The sequence below is a fragment of the Varroa destructor genome, unplaced genomic scaffold (genome assembly GCF_002443255.2).
Source record: "Varroa destructor unplaced genomic scaffold, Vdes_3.0 BEIS01000001.1, whole genome shotgun sequence".
In the NCBI taxonomy this organism is placed as follows: Eukaryota; Metazoa; Arthropoda; class Arachnida; order Mesostigmata; family Varroidae; genus Varroa; species Varroa destructor.
The window spans coordinates 9,150,139-9,167,060 of NW_019211454.1; the positions used below are offsets into that span (position 1 = coordinate 9,150,139).

Genomic DNA, 16,922 nt, shown 5'->3' on the forward strand with positions numbered 1-16,922 from the left:
AAGGACATAGGATCAAAGGTGTCTACGCAGTGAATCAGTATACCACTGTTGATGACCAAAAATGAATTTCATTGCGTGATCTTGTCCAATCTCTGTCTTTATGGCATGGAAATGTACGACTCTGATAGCACCATGGATTCTAAGAAAACAACTAAGGTTAGGGAAAGCGCTCGAAGGATAACCGACTCGGAATGACTTAGTGACAGTTTTAAGAGAGCTGTCTTTATTAATTCGACTGATCAGCACGTTTATTAAGGATCCGTTTTGCAAAGACAGCTTTTAGTGGTAACTGTCAAAAGCGTCAACAGGGAGTGTCACATGCGTACGACCAGGGAGGACAAGTAGATGTGTCATATATTATAAATATTTATTATATAATTGTATTATGATCAGACACAACAGCTTTCTCTGTCAACCAATACTATATATTTATATGGGCTCGTGATGTGTAGGCTGGCTGTCTTTCCGTAGACAACGAGAAGCACTTGCCTCTCCCGCGGCGGATACAACAATGAAAGCCAACGAAAAAACGACAACATGAAGCCCATTGTTTGAATGCATACCCGTCTGCACTAGACGCCACACGAATAACCGACGACAGACCCAGCGTGTCCGACAGATCGTCGCCAATGTCACAGCAAGCGAATATAAATGCACTTCGTCGCCCTTTCTCGTTCTTCCTTCCATCTCGAGGTAGACGTTTCGCGTACGCACCCTTCTCGACGTATCTACCATAAACTACTACCGATCTAAGATCGAGTAGATGGCAAATAGTGCCAAAAAGTCAATCGGCGTAAGCCGCACACAAACGCAAGCCGATCGCAGGCGGTAGCAGCGCTCCCTACCGCCTCCCAGAGTACATCTTGTTGCCAAAAATTGCTATGATACAAATTTCTACAGTTAGACAGGCTGGCCCTACCAAACACAGTGAAATAGTGGCAAACTTTATCAACAGAATTAACAATAACGACGTCAACAGCGAAATCCATGAACAACCAAACTATGTACCAACATGAGAGAAATCGAAAATTGATATGAACTACCGTTTGTTTTACGTATTTGCTTGTGCTTGAAAAAATCGTCACTTATTGCTTGGACGGCTTGCAAATGTAATGGCGCAAATTACGTAGTGGTCTTTGTTAGATGGGTTCTTGCTACAGCAATGAGGAGCTGCTGCTGCCACTGCTAGCAATAGCAAGTTAGCTAGCAGTCAACTAAAATAATTGAAATACGTCGAAAGGGTAAATACGGCCCGTAATGGCGCAAGTGTTTATTCACAGTATCCGATATGGACATCTGTGCTCGGTTGTACCACGGAATTCTATGGCTGCACTTAATTCTTGTTTGAAGGCGGAGAATACGAACTAACAAAGGGGCAATAATAGGCGCACTTAATCAAAATCTGAGGAAAATTAAATGTGCCATGAATACACGTGCAGGACTAGATACATTATGAATCCTCTGTCTGCACCATTGTTGTTGTTACGAGAGTAGCAGACGAACGGGACGGTGGACAACGCAGTTTCTGTAGAAAAATAGAATATGCTGTGCCAGTCATAATTAGGATGGAAATTAATTAGGAAAGAAATTACGGATGCTACTTCTAAGTCTTCTCAAATTTGATCGAATATGCTTAGTATTCTATCAGTGGATTGTTATAAATCAGCTGGTCTGTAAACGAGCGTTGCTGGGGTGCTTTTGATCGACTCGATCCAGTAGACCTTTGACTGTGCGTGAACAAACAAATATCGGATTTATGTGTGAACAAAACGTATGCTTAACCATAACTTTAACATATCACGGTAGTCTTCTGTTATTGCGTGAACAATATCTAATGCTAATAACAGAATCGTAATGGCGTTAATATTGAGAAATCCGATTACCTAAACTAATGTGCCGTTCAATATCGCCTTACCACGTGAGCTAATGCTAGATCTAAACTAGGCAGTCGCTAACGTTTTGAATTCACGCGGAAAAGATCAACAGAGGAAGAACAAACTTGTTTGGGAGGGCCTTTAAGGCTAGTCCTACAGCCGTATTCGGACCCCTCGCAAAAAAAGTATGCATTTGTATTTTGAATGAAGCACTTTGAAACTGTGCAATTCATCTAAATCACTAGGCTGTTATACCCAGACAAAAACTGTCATAAGATAATTTGCAAACCTTGAACCTTTATACTACTTCTGCTTCACATTGTACTACGGATAAAGCTCTTTTCTGTCGTATTTTCGTTTCTCGAAAGACTAAAGGCAAAGACTTTTCACCTTTGACCTCCTGAGTCCAACGAACACTCAGCTCCACTTCGTTTACCTCCTGTTCTAGCGGAAAATGAAACGTAAACGAAAACGTCGATAGAGATGCAATAACGACTCGCCTTATGATGTATGTAATTAATGGGCGACCTTTCTGAGCAAGCGCAAACATTGCGGCTTTCCGCGTTTAACCCCGTCGGCATCCGATTTATAAAATCCTGATGCAAAAACCAACAAGCAGCCATGCATCATCGTCTTACCTGAAAACGAAAGTAAACATTTAGTATCGTCTACCCTATGCTTTTGGCTTACGCAATTATATAATATCTATTTTATTATGCTTAAAAATGTCCAAGAAAAAAATCTTGCCTTTACTTGTAAGATCATTACCGACAGAAACATCGGATAGCAATAGAAGCTCTCAGCAGTGAGGCGACAAGTGTGAAATTTCTAGATTGCCCTAGACGGCTCATACGGAGGTACCCTTATATGCAGAAACGTTATTGTTTTCGTTTTATGTTGCGTTCTTACAGTACACCGTAGTGCTAGCTGCTGCAAGCATATAGGCGAAAGCTTAGTGAAATAAAAAAAAAATGAAGTGTCCCATTTAATTTCATCGGTTCTCCCCAACCTCATTGTCGCTAATAATAGCCACTATTGTCTATTTTTATTAATTATTAACGCACGCAATGAATCCGGGCAACGCAAGACTCGCTGGAAGCTATTACAATTATGATCATTCGTGCGGGTGGCGATTTTAGCCCCTGTCTTGTCTCGCCTTAATCTTCGTATCTCAGCGTGACCATCACTTGTGAGGGACGACAGACTAACTGGCAGGCTGCTCCAGCTATCATTGTTGTTCTTATCCAATCTGACAAAGGCTATTGCTGATCGAAACCATTTTCATAAACCGATAAGGGAAGCAGGCTACCCTGAAGGAAAACCACTGAATAAGATGGACCTCATAAATTTAGCAGGTGAGCACGTTAGAGGCATAATAAGTATTAATGATTTGTATGTGGCCTTCATTTCTCGTTGTGGGGGCAGTGGTTCATTTTTAGACGGATTCAGATATCGTTATGTTTGATGTTTTTAATTACTGCTCAGAACCTTTGGCAGCTGCGAACCTGTGGCTATGCTACATATTTTTGTTGGTGTGGTACGAGAAGAAGAGGGCTGATTGCCACGTGCTTTGTTTCGTATGGACACTTATTGCAACCACCTACTATTCGTACTACAAGTCTTGCTTCCTATGGGCTGTTGATAATAAAACGTCGATCGTCTGGTTGACAGCCAGACAGGTAGCCAATTGCGATCCACTGGGGCATTTGATCATTGGTGCTTGCACCTGTTGGGCAATTTTTGGACCAGATTTATTCGCCCACTTAAATCAACTGTTACAATACAACTTGATACAACAGCGGCAAGAAGAAATTGCCTGACAGTGTGACAAAGGTTTTCGGTGGCGTCACCAAACTGAGAGAACGACAATTGACTAATCGCAGCGTGCGTCGACAATTCAGGGAACCATTCTCGTCTGAATACATGATATCCGTTACGTGCAGACACAGTTGCATGCTATTATATTTATATAAGCATAACTAGATATACAAAGGGGCTGCACGGCCGCTTTACACATCAGCTAAGCTATGCGTACACGAACTGATAGGCCAAGCCATGCAGCCCGCCACTTCTGACTAGGTCACAAAATACCTCAATAACTATCAACGGTGATCATCGTCATTAGCGTCATCATTGAAAACCTAAGCGAATCCACTTGTGTGTCTTTAGCCTGTAGCTGATGACGTCCGCATTGATCTATATATAATTCGACCTATCTAGACAACGTATAGGGACGATGACAGACCGCTACGTGGTGAAGTGCGTCATGCACTGTCGAGAAGCATTCTATAAAACCGATGAAATGTAATTAGTCTCATCGTTGTTTGATGACATCCCGAGCGTGATGTGATGGGCGCTATGTCCAATTCATGTATAATTAGTAATCTGTTTACAGTCTGCCTATCTATTTGCTCGCCGCCATCAGCCCTCGTTTCGCAGCAGGAAACGGAGTCTGAGATGGAGATTGTTCGGCAATCGACGCCCACACGAGCGAACCGGGCACCACGTTTCCGACCTTGTTCGGTGCAACAACAGTAGTATTTCACGGATATACTGTATAATGGATAGTTATCAGTGATGTCGCGGTAATACTTTTTCTTTTTCCATTTCACAGATGGTTCCCTTTTCTCAGTTCACCTGTTCCACGACTGAGGATATCTCGGGTCCGTTCGATAACCAGTTCACTGTGGCGTCGCCGTCAAGTCCGATGACGGATCTTTGGTCAAACAGACGGCGAACCGAGCAGCAAGCGTCCAGACGAACATGGAGCAACACCCCCGCACCACCTACGAGATAGTGGCGACAGCGTCGGCAATCGGACAACAGCAACAACAGGCCAAAAGCACAGAAAATACAGCTGTTCGTTGTTGGCTAGCTGCGAGCAGTACTATACAACGCAATAGGTTTGGCAGCCACATTGCGTGAAACCGCAGTGATGAAATGATGTATAGGTCATAACATTGGGCCGACTACGTTGGGGGCTATTAACAGTGATGACCACAATGACCTAACCCTACGAACAGTAGAGTTCGGCCGTTTTCGTTTATTGTTTTCCGCCTGATCCTTACTCAACACAGTCTTCACATAGCAAATTGAACTACGATAGCGATAACACTATAGTTATCACAGCATACGTGCGCTGTGGAGCGTCCTCTCTTGAAAATCTGTCCAGTCGTAAAATATAATCCAATAAATTCAACGACACTATACAATATTTTACATAGCTACTTAATGTCGCTGAACATCGATCTTAATTACGTTTGGTTCATTGCAGCAGCATCTACCGAGCCGATTTTATCTATAAGAACTTGTTCAAATCCTGTTTGCTTCTTTGGCTATCGCTGCTACTTGTCTATGAGCCCGTACGAGGAGCCGAGTGCATGACGGTTGTGTTAATCTCCTATTAATACTACGTACATCATCTTGTCACTCGAAATGGCTGAAAGGTCTATTCGGAACATGTATATGTCTATATTTTTCTCGACGACAACAAGAATTGTGTCCAAAAGTGAAGTAGAAACGTTTCACGCTTGTTTCTGCTAAGATCCCACACAGTTGTCCTCGTGGGTTAGCAGCTGCATAAGCAGCACCAACGTTCGATCGATACTCGTGGTATTACCAGCGTAGATGCTGTTGCTACCACTGCTCTAGTTATTGTTGTCAATGTTGAGCAAAACGAAGACATGCCGCCGACAAGAAGTACCGCCTTCAAGGAACGAGTATCCTGAACGATTCAAAACAACAGCCCCAACGACAAAAACAACCAGAATAGCTAGGCAAAGAATGCATTGATTTTAGCGGCAGACAAACAAACCGACCCAAAAAATATGATCATCGATTTATAGCCGCGACCGTACCGCTGTAACGTCTGCGACGTAACATTAATGTGAGTGAAGGCTATTTTTTCATTAAACAACACCTAGTCCTTAAATAGTGATAGCGATGGAAATGACTAGATTATAGATCTAGACTCTTTATGATCGGCCGTATGCCTACATACAGCCTAGCGCCGTCCGTGCCTTTAGCTGTTTTTTATCCGTCTTTTAGGCTCGCGCCAATTCTCGGTTGACGATTCGTTGCAAAGAGGCCATACATTGGCTGTTGAAGTTTCGTTATGGTGGGGATTTTATCTGGCGGGGATCTTTACGATGGGAGTGACACCAGTTAGACTGGAACACTTACAGATATCACAGTTTTTATTAAACAGTTATCTGCAAATAAAAGAAGGAATATACGATTTCGTGATATAGCCCCGAATTAATCGCGATGGATGGTGATTATATTAAATAAACATGACCGTAAGAAATTACACTTGTAATACCGGCGAAACGCCGTGTTAAAGTAAAGATTCGTTTTGATACAGCTCTACGAACAACTTTTAAGCCTGATTTAGATGCCCGAAATTGTATATATTAAGAAAAGTGTACATATATATAGTAGTGATAATTAATTCTAGTTTACCTACAGAACTGATTGAAATGGGGGGTGTATATTTTATATCATATTTGAATGGTACTATCAGCTGCTGGGTTGGCTTGGTGTGCTCTTCTGCTTCGCTGAATAGTTGGTGTCTGCTCAGCAGCGACGTAGTTATTAGTACAGATTTTAGAAGCTGTTGTATGAACATCCGGGCAGAAAGTTCTTGTATACGATCCAGCCATATAGCACAGATGGCCTGCAAAAATTGATTGCTGTAGTAGTTGATGGCTAGATCACTGGGTTGGCAATGCGCCGGCGTCTGCCCCGCCGTAGATATTGTCGAAATTTTCCCTAAACACGCGTTCATCTATCCGCCAGTATAAGTAGCATAAAACTGCTGCTTTTACTGTGGCACGGATCACATGACGTCGCTCATCTGGCGTCGTGCGATATCAGCGTCACACGTTTGGCACTGTATTGCAAAAGCGAACGATGACGACGCTTGGGGCAATGACAAACGAACCTTTCAGTATCTTGAATTTGTTACCGGTCGATATTTTAGACGACTGTTAAGTGATCTACTCTGAAGAACTGGTTTTCCTTGATTTAGCTTGTAAACAATGCCACCGTGATTTTTCATAAAGATGATCGGACCACAAATGCGACATAAAACGAAATAAATATATTACATACGTCGACAGCGACTTGCCTCTGGGATAATCGAAATAGCAATACTTTCAGAGATAAAACGGCAAGCCTGATTGGAGTGATCAACAATGTTATACACATCAGGAAAATATTACGTGGAACGGAAGAAACAATATTTCTTAGCCGGAAACGCTATGGTACACGTGTATGGCAGCTACATGCATCATGTGCTAAGCTCACGTGGCCGAAAGGGCCTCACTGACATGTTATAACATACCACTTTAGAACATGATAAAACAGCAACCGCAGTAACAACAGTTAACCTGTCGATCAACAAAGGCCAAAAAACCTACTTTGCTCTTTGTTTAACCCAGGTTCGTGGTAACCTTCAGTCATCCCTAAAAAAATTGCCAAAATCGATATGCTTCAGCCGAGTTTTGATGAATGCAAAGAAAAAACGATATTAATTATTATTATTCTTCTTATAAACTCCTAAAAAGCGAAGGAAAATGATTCGGTGAGCCCTGTTGTCAAATCCAATACACTAAATTATATCGATGCAAAATGTAAAACATTATTGACTAGTAAAAATTCAAGAAATAAGCCCACGACATAAACTAGAAATGTAATTGAATAGCGCATCCATAATAAGAGACTGATACTCTGGTTTCACACAAATACGAAACATTTTACTTACCTACAAAAAAAGCAGACAGAAACCTTGTATTATTTCTTTGTTGTCTTGCATTCGACAACATACGCAATTCTTTAGCTGGAAAACACAAAGATCAGGAAAAGCATCGGGTCGAGGCAAAGTTCCTGCGACTGTCATCAAAACGATCGTTAAAGTTAATTACATTTTTTCTAGGCTGCTAGCCACGACGGCTAATAAAATGACGCGAGACGAAGATTTCCAGAATCTGAAGAAGTTATGCTCATCCTCAAAGGCAATAGTCCATATTGCCTCATTCGCATACCAGAATTGTGAGCAGAAGGCCTCAGAGCTATCGTTGAGATTAGCTTCGGAATTTTGCTAAAAGGAACAGCCTGCTGTCAGATAGCCACGAGGGTTTCAGGAAGCATTGGTCAGTACTGTATAATATGAAAATCGGATGAGACAAATTGCAATCAAGAGACATTTCATGTTGAAACATATTATGTTTCCGTCATGTCTTTTGAGTCTTAAGTTCAGCCGCTTCCGAGCATATCAGATGCAGGATCTCAAGTGTTTTAAATTGTCGGACAGTAAATATCAAGGCATCCTGTTTGCCGTGACTGCCGGAGCCCCGCAGAGGTCTATCTTAAAACCTTCGCTTTGGAATTTGCCGTGCGACGAAGTTCTGTGTATACTGGACCCTCCTATATAATTGCATACGGGTATGACTTTGCGATAACGGGATGGGCGCGTACAGCGTAGACACTGGAGTGCAGGATAAACCAAACGCTAGCAGAAATAGCTATCTGGATGAAAGAAATCAGCCTGAGATTAGCGCCGACAAAATCTAAGAAAGTGCTTATAATAATGCGTCAACTCCTTCGACTTCAATTCCTAAGCTAGCAATCAAAGGTACGTCAAAGGTACGTAATACTTAGGAGGTCAGCTAAACCAGGCACAAAGCACACGAACGACGTTGTACTCAAAACTATTGGAGTATCAGCGAACGTAGCAAAAATAGTGCTAAACGTCCGTGGCTTAAGAATGGAAAGAGAAGATCGCTGATGACGGTAGCATTCTCAATCGCCCAATTTAGAGTTCCACTCTGGACAAGGCCGGATTTAACCCAAGACCCTCTACCGCAGGCTTCTTCGAAACTCCTGACATGTAGTTAGTATGCTAGCAGCCGTCGTGCTGGTATCTCATAGAATATAGAAACTAAAAGCCGACCTATAACGTGGGTGGACCCGACAGTGGACGTAAGGAAAGAATCTCTAAGCGAACGCTAACATGAATAAGCTGCTACTCTTTTCCACGCTCGAGATATCATGCTAGACATTAAAAACTGGCTGGAAGATAAACCATCGTTATGTACCTACGTAACTATTTACAGGGCACGGACAGCGTTAATACCCTGGCGAATAAAATTTTGGAGCGTACTAAAACGATTTTCTTTAACGCAGAAGCAAAAGAAGCCTTGACAAAGCAAAGGGGTTTTGTGCACTGCATATGTACATCGCCAAAGTACTGGCGCAGCTAGGGCACACCTAGAGCTAGAAAGCTTTCTACAGAAAATATCAAAGTTCTGAACAGGTTTTCACAAAAAAGACGGAAATTAATATGTCGGGTGTGAAAGCAAGATGGAGACACTACAACCCTATCCATTTAAGACTTAACCCGTCTGGTACGAAGGAGAATCTGATTGAAGTAACGTTGGCCTGTTGGACCTGGTCGTGCAAGCTGCCTCCTCAACCAATTCCGGATTGATTCGAAATGGAGCAACACTAAAAATTAACAGATAGTGGTCTCCGCGGAACGAAGTTCAATTTTAATGGCTAAATCCCACGTACAATTCACACGAAATAGCCCCTACCCTGATGGTGTCCGGCAGCTAAAATTTTCTTATAAAAAAAACATTTCACGAGTGACATGATCCAAGGCAGTTTGCAGTTGTCAGGTTTAAAAACCGTCACTAATCAACTGTGCAGAGTAGGCAAAACTTCGGCGCTGTCTGATTTATTATGTTTCAATACTGCTATATCATTTATGAGGAAATATCGAAACTGGAAGTGTGTATATTCTGCCGGATTAATTGGCACGCAATCGTCTCACGACTTTGCCGATCGTCTTTATAAACACATGTGTATGTTTACACATATATATTAATGCTTGTTGGATGGTTTTCAATCAAGCCTTCGTTTTGCGTTATACTCTCCTGTTTTAATGCTGTCTTTTTTTTTTACAAGATTGATCGACTTCAACGATCAATCAGTGGGACAGAAAATATATTCATCATACGACCTAGATTACCATCATATTCGCATTAACAGTAAGTATACTTTGCAATAATTTAATTGGACGTTTTATTTTGTCGCGCTCTAATATTTGCCCGTCTACGCGTTGGTCTTTGTCAAGCCGGTGCCTAAAAGCACTCGGGTACTAGTTCATTTTAGTGATGGACGAACAAGCCCAGTCACGAACTATCTTCAGTCACAAAAGACGCGCGAACAAATAACAAGTCATCGTTTTAAATAGAAAAAATAAGAAAAAAGTAGAAAAGAAAAATTAATATATCGCGTATGGTCATGTAAATTCATGCCCGTGCTAAAGCGCTACTGAAAACAAACAAGGAAGTTAACTGCACTATCATAGTATGACATTATGATATTTTTTGCAAATCAAGCTACAAGCCAACAGAAGTCCTCATGACTGATTATAGTGTACCTGCAAGTTTATTATAGAATAAGTTTTTTTTTATTATTTATTTTATTATTTTTTCTTTCTTTCCTGCATCATATGATATGTTCATTTCGTATGCACTAATAATCGTTTATATATCGGAGTGAACCCAGTGCTCATCCGGCCTCTGATCTCTACGTTTTTAAATAATTCTTCTTTCTTTCTTGCTGCCGTACATCACAAAACGTCAGTTACGTATCGTCGTGGTTAATAAACTGATTATAATACTGAAAAGACAATGAAGATGAAGCTGACAATTCAATGACAATTCGACGAGAATTACATGACCAATCAAATAAAAAATTAATAAGTACAACAATATGATGTGTACATGAATAATTACGGCGCATACCTAATAATAACCTGTCATATTTTCATTAATAATTACTCCTTGTCTTCATCAGCTTGCGGGTATTACTTTCCTGTAGATATCCTTCAGTGTCCCATAAAGCAATTCGCCGCCTCATAACTATACGGATTCACACGCTCTCTTCTCCACTTCATATCAATGTGTATAATACAATTTATGTATCAGGCGTCTATCATTAACCACTGCCATGAGCTCCGCGAGATCCTGCTATAGTGACACGATACAATGTCGAGTGACAGAAGAAGCTGTGTTCATATACGCAGCATGTTCCCGGCTAGTGATTGAGCGCCGTTCAAGTGACGACGATGATGAATGAGCTCTCTGCAGACTCCGACAAGGGACCATGAAGGCGTGACGTTAAAGACCGTTAGTTCCGACGCTCTGAGCATTGGATATGCAGAAGCCCAGTAGCAGTATTGTAATCAAGAATAAACCCCACGAAAAAACAGACGGAACCACTGTCACGGGTAGGTTTTGCGTCCCCATACTGACATTCAGCCCAACGAAGCTCAGCATAAATCTGTAAAGCAACAACATGCAGTAAAGTGCAGTAGCCCAACACGGGTCGCTGGAAAATAAATGTACGTTCACGTTCAAATGATTTACTTCGTCGACCTTTCGTCTTTCTTCACATGTCTTGTACAGAAGAACTGCACGCAGCTATTCGTTTATCCGAACGTGCATTTCTCCTTCTCACCATAGTCTTTGTTGATTCTCTCAGACCTTGCCGTTCTTTCTAAGTAGTTCACCTTGGCGACACAAGCGAATCAAGGCAAACGAATGATTTCGTTGCTACCATTGCTGGTATTGTTTGATATTGTTGTTGGCACACTTTATGGCAGCGAGTTAGTCCGACGGTATAGGACCCACCGTCTGGATTACAGGAGAGTTTCTACTGCCGGCTTTTAGCACCAGTTTTTCTCTCTCTCTCTCTCTCTCTCTCTCTCTCTCTCCCTCTCTCTCTCTACCTCCCTCACTCCAGTGATAACAACGCTAAAACAGCTGGGTGGCTATACCCGCCCTACTGCCTACACGGCTATTAGTACTGTAGCGAGACCCAAGTATACGCGTGCTTACTTACGTATTGCTTACAGATCACTATGATAGAATAAAATACTGGCACCGAGTGACCACTGATCGACCGTTTGAACTAGTGCTTGATTGGCGATAATAACACACAAAGACACGTCTTCTGCAGCAAAAACACACTCCCTGTTGGAAATCTGCTAACTGGCTGTTAGCCGTTTATGGTGCAACTGCGATTTGTAAACATTGGCCTGAAATGATCGACAGAGGGCATGTAACGGGGGCCGGTCCTGCTTATAAATGCGCGGTTAGTTGCAGTAACAGCAATAGGGTAAGTCGCTGCTACTATACGACAATAAAGAAAATTAATCCTTGTTCATGACTAAAAATAATAATTATTTTCCTTGCAATTATCATGCAGTTGTATGGATCAAGATCAGAATAGAACGACCAAATCAGCTCAGCCTATTGCGGCCACGATGCCCAAAAACAGCAGCTACAGACAACAAAAGTCGCGCATCAAAGCGGCGTTCCCTTGGAGATCGGATGGGCGAAATTCAATGACACGGAAACAAACTGCTCGCCGTGCTGGTTGTGACGCACCAATAAGGTCAACCGCCCGAGAAACACCGACCCGATAAATAAGATCTCGACCAATACACACTATGCTACAAGGTCGCAGTAAATAATACGCAGGGAGAAATAGTAAAAGGTCTAAACCAGGACGTCGGCCCCGAAGCAAGACCGGGGCAAATTTTATAGAGTTGGACGGCGAAAAAATAAAGGCAGATATGTAGGAAGTTGCAGACAGCCTAGGTTAAGGCGGGAACGTAGCGATGCAAGAACGGCCGACGGCCCACCATTTACGATGATGTATCCGTGTACGCTCGTTGTGTTACATGATAATGTACGATTCACGCAGTCTACAGGAATGCTGTACATTATCCATACATGTATATATGGACTAATACTGCTAGCTCTATAGAACGCTATTTTCAAAAGAGCAGTCTGTCTGACTATTGCTATGGCGTCGCAATGCATTTTCCTCGTTGCGGTGGCTCCTTTTTTCCGAAATGGTGCACGATCATGCCATGTCAGTAAGTTATTTTGGCTGATGGTTATATTATTTTAGGAGAACGTACACTATTGAGACATAATTTGTTAAAGTTTTGTTGTCCATTATTGCTGTGGTTGACACGTACAGTGACACGCTGTTTTGCTCAGTTCTGACTTCGCTGAAGTTTAAAAAAATAACAAAATGGAATGAAAGCGAATCAGTAAACGTGTAAATAGAATAAATTAATAGTCTTATGAACGCGAGGGTCGGTACACAATAATAAAGACAAACAAAGTTCAATTTTGATCATTGATATGGCTGTTAACGTGGTCATTTTCAGAGATTGTACACTATGCTGTACCTTCGATATACATATTATTGACCTATATCTCTACAGAACCTATACGATATAGATGCTACGAGTCCCAGCAAAATGATAAAGCTTCAACCGGGTGCCGCACACTGCTGTCGATCTCTCGATTCTCCTTAAACAAATCAAGGGAATTTAGCTGCAAAACTGTATACTTGTCTTGAGATAATCAGTATCTCAGAACTGTAAAATTATAATAAAATGAATAATGGGTAAGTCGACCGCAAAATATCTGAGAACTGAGCATAGTTGCACATTTATAAAAGGAACGAGATGTGAACATTCTTGCGAAATGCACGCGACGGGCACATAGCCTCTAGAAGCTTCGCCATCGTGCACTCCGGTCGAGATCGCTACGAACATTTCAATGCTATTCGATTGTAAACGAAAAGTAGGTGACCTACATTATTTAAGAACTGTGAAGTAAGAACTATTTAAGAACTCGACATTGCGAGGCTATATCAAATCGTCAAAATAATTAGTTGATAAGGGAACAAGTCATTTCGTTGTTGGAAGCTTGAAGTAAGCCTGAAACAGGCAACACAATAAATAGCATATAAACAATAATGTTGGTCTCTCTAGACAACAATTAGAATACGAAGGGCCTATAATCGCTTCCTGGCTGATCAGTGCCAGTTTCCTATATTATTTCCTAGATATTAAATATGTAATCTAAAAAACGTACTTCACTAATGTAATACTAACATTCTACGTTTTGTTGCTATTATCGTTTTTTTTTTTTTTTTTCACCTACAATGACAGTTGAGTTCATGATTGGACGTGACATTTTTACCGATTCAGCAAGAGAATTAAGCAAATGTTTGAAGAGGCCACGCGCAGGTTATTGGCGTCTAAGGACTGATGCCATAACATCATAGGCACTTAAGAGCACAACTTAAGGTTAGACTTCTTTTTTCCATTTCAATTAATTACAGTGCATTGTTGAAAATTATATAAGTCAAAAGAAAACCGGTGCCACGTATTATCAGTTAGCATTATCGAGCTATCGTGACATCGGCAACTTGAATTGTCATTGAAACGAGGGATTAGGACATGGAAGTACCACTAGTCCTCTTTGCCAGCTCTGATTTAAAGTATGCTTGTATTAGTTGCTAAGCAACGTTCATACATAGTGGGTAAAATCTCCACATTGTCAGACGAAACTGTGAAGTCAGTTAAACCTGGTCTGTATCAGGCATTAGCCCATAGACTCCCTGAACACCATCAAACACCACAGCAATTGTTATAACAAAGTCTAAAGTGGATCCTTCATTTCTACCGATAAACTAAATTCAAGTTTCTAACACCTTCACCGAAGGGGATAAAGGACTCAAACATGACCCATTGTAATGACCCTATCAAGAAAACTGTTGTAACCACAATCATGTTCATATTATACCTCAAATTGTATTAGCATGTTTTGTTTTTACAGCTAATTAACTAATTACTAATTAAGTAATTAACAGCTAATTAATTTCGTCGGTTTGAGCGTCTATCAAAGGCGCAGACTACGCCCATAACTAACTAATAACTCACGTATCTGTACAGCGCCCCTCGCTGCATTAATCTCCACTAGCAGAACGGTTGCCGACTGGTAAAACTAAGTGCCGATTCGAAAGGTCCACTAGGGCCGGACAACAACCTATGGTCGCAACAAGCCAACGAGCAAAAAACACGCGAAGCGTCGCCATCGAAACGACGCGTTCCCCTCATTTGCGTCGTTTGCTATAAGTCGGCATTTCCAAATTAATCGATTATCTTGACCTGTTTATTATCATTCTTTTTCTCGATATAAAGTACACGCGACCTAACCCCTAGACAGGGAAGGATGTAAATGTGGACAACGACAATGTGTTTCTCGTTAGCGAGCTATCAATGCAGATCGATCTCCCGTGATTAGTAGTTAGTCACAGTCGACGTACTGCCAAAGTTGTTATTAAGTAATGCGATGCGTCGTGTATTATTTATCACTTTACTGAAGAAAAACTTAGGTACTGAATAAAGTGTATCGCATAATAAATTTTCAGTGCTTTTTACTGTAGTAAAAATTTCAGTAATTTTTTTACTGTAGTTGAGTGTATATATATGTAGAAACAATTCAGGGGTAATTAGTTGTCAATGCGGAAATTTGAATTCAGCAAAGCTTCTGCTTTGTTACTGCCGCTAGGGTACGATTATTGTTGAAACAGTTAGCAACATTCAATTAGGAGTTGGTATCAAGGTAACAATTATACGATTATCGGATTTCAATATCTGATTAGGGGTGCACTGATGTTCTATTGATGGCATTACCCGTCACATTTCAGAACGTTCCAGACAGATGCTATCCACTATACTTTTTAAAAGAACGATCGGAACCTAGCATAACGCTTCGATCGGCCCATTGTTTAATAATCTCTCTGTTTTTCAGAGCAGGAGGTCTCTTTCTCTCGCCCGTTGGATGACCATGGACCTCATCACTTCAGTAGTTTCAGCTGTTCACTTCCATACAACAACATCGTTTCGCCACTATCTTCATTTCATTGACTATACTCATTTATATTCGTTTAAAAGTTCTTCGACACGCGTTGAGACCGCAACCAAACTTGTCAGGGGTCTGCCTATATATGTATACGCGTTCAACAATTAAAATCATGCCAATACCCACAAAATAATGCGAGTCAGGTTTTTATCGGGTGGTTTGGGTCGAAATCGATGGGAAATTTAGCAAGCGATTAACGAGTACAATCACATCGACTATACACAACAATACAGTGGGCTACTGCCTAGAATCAATATTTAAAGGTGATTTTTCTACTAGTTGGATAGAAAGGGAACGATCGAACGCACATACTAAGATGGTGCCTAATGTATAGAAAATACCTAGCGGGAGGTCACGATGCGCGTCACCTCGTCCATCTTTACCTCCTTCGGTTCAATTCTTCGAATATGTTGACAGCGTGCTAATCGACTCGGCCTCTGCGGGAGATGCCTGTATCGGAGCCACTGAGTTAAGTTTATCGATTGTTTCAATGGTGACCATCGAGTGTTTGTTGCATTGTTGACCACTTACAAACCACTGTTCATTTCTGTCTTGATGACGGACATAACTTGGTCGTACTGACAACGAAAAGGACGCCAAATTTGTTAAATTCTTGTTAAAATTTTTCTTGGTACATGGTTCGAGACCAAGAAATAGATTCAGTTGTGACGAGCATTCACGACCGTCATCAATTATTCAGTTGGTGAATAATTGATGACGGCCAGCCGCGGACACGCAACTAACCTATATAGTAGCCAGTAAATAGTTTAATGGTGGTGAACCTTAGAAAGCAGTGAATACGAGCGACAGTTTTGTAAACTCGGCATGTAACGGTCACAAAATATACGTAGATGACGAATATGCCACTCTAATTATAAATAATAATAGTAGTTGCCGCCGCGTTAATTATCTGTCTATGCCTTGTACTTTCATTATTATCCGGTCGATTATGTGGTACGCCTGCATGTTTATACGAGGATCCAGGTGCAGCGCGTTGCCTGCGATTACCCTTTGTGGCTACATCTTCCTCCTTCAGTCACTGAAACTGCTTTGATCAGAGTTACAATAGCATTATTGATACGTTGACTGGCGATGATTTTCCTTTGAGTGTTATTGACAACTTGCGATTTGTATGGCAGCATCATAGGTATTCGTATAAGGAGCCTGAGTCGGTCCACCAAACGTACCCTCTCAGTGCGACCGGCATGTACCTACATGTGTGTCCGCTTGCATATTTTTCCGT

At 41.4% G+C, this 16,922-nt stretch overlaps 2 protein-coding genes across 16 annotated transcripts in view; one reads left to right on the forward strand and one right to left on the reverse strand.

Annotated features, from left to right (window-relative positions):
• The window catches only part of LOC111243233 (uncharacterized), a 157,708-nt gene that overhangs the window by 76,130 nt on the left and 64,656 nt on the right, over positions 1–16,922 (reverse strand). The gene's annotated exons all lie outside the window — the stretch shown is intronic.
• Positions 21–15,178, forward strand: LOC147758222 (uncharacterized). 4 transcript variants are annotated; one of them, XM_086978661.1, is made up of 5 exons: positions 1,918–2,059; positions 2,962–3,229; positions 4,489–4,777; positions 7,810–13,549; positions 13,921–15,178. In XM_086978661.1, the coding sequence occupies exons 3-4, from the start codon at positions 4,638–4,640 to the stop codon at positions 7,976–7,978; spliced, it is 309 nt and encodes a 102-aa protein (XP_086834787.1). In that variant the 5' UTR covers positions 1,918–2,059; positions 2,962–3,229; positions 4,489–4,637; the 3' UTR covers positions 7,979–13,549; positions 13,921–15,178. The 4 variants fall into 4 exon arrangements, with proteins under 4 accessions (XP_086834794.1, XP_086834801.1, XP_086834807.1 ...); XM_086978668.1 differs by lacking the exons at positions 1,918–2,059; positions 2,962–3,229 and adding an exon at positions 21–156 and having other exon boundaries at positions 4,489–5,760; XM_086978675.1 differs by lacking the exons at positions 1,918–2,059; positions 2,962–3,229; positions 7,810–13,549 and adding an exon at positions 21–156 and having other exon boundaries at positions 4,489–5,760.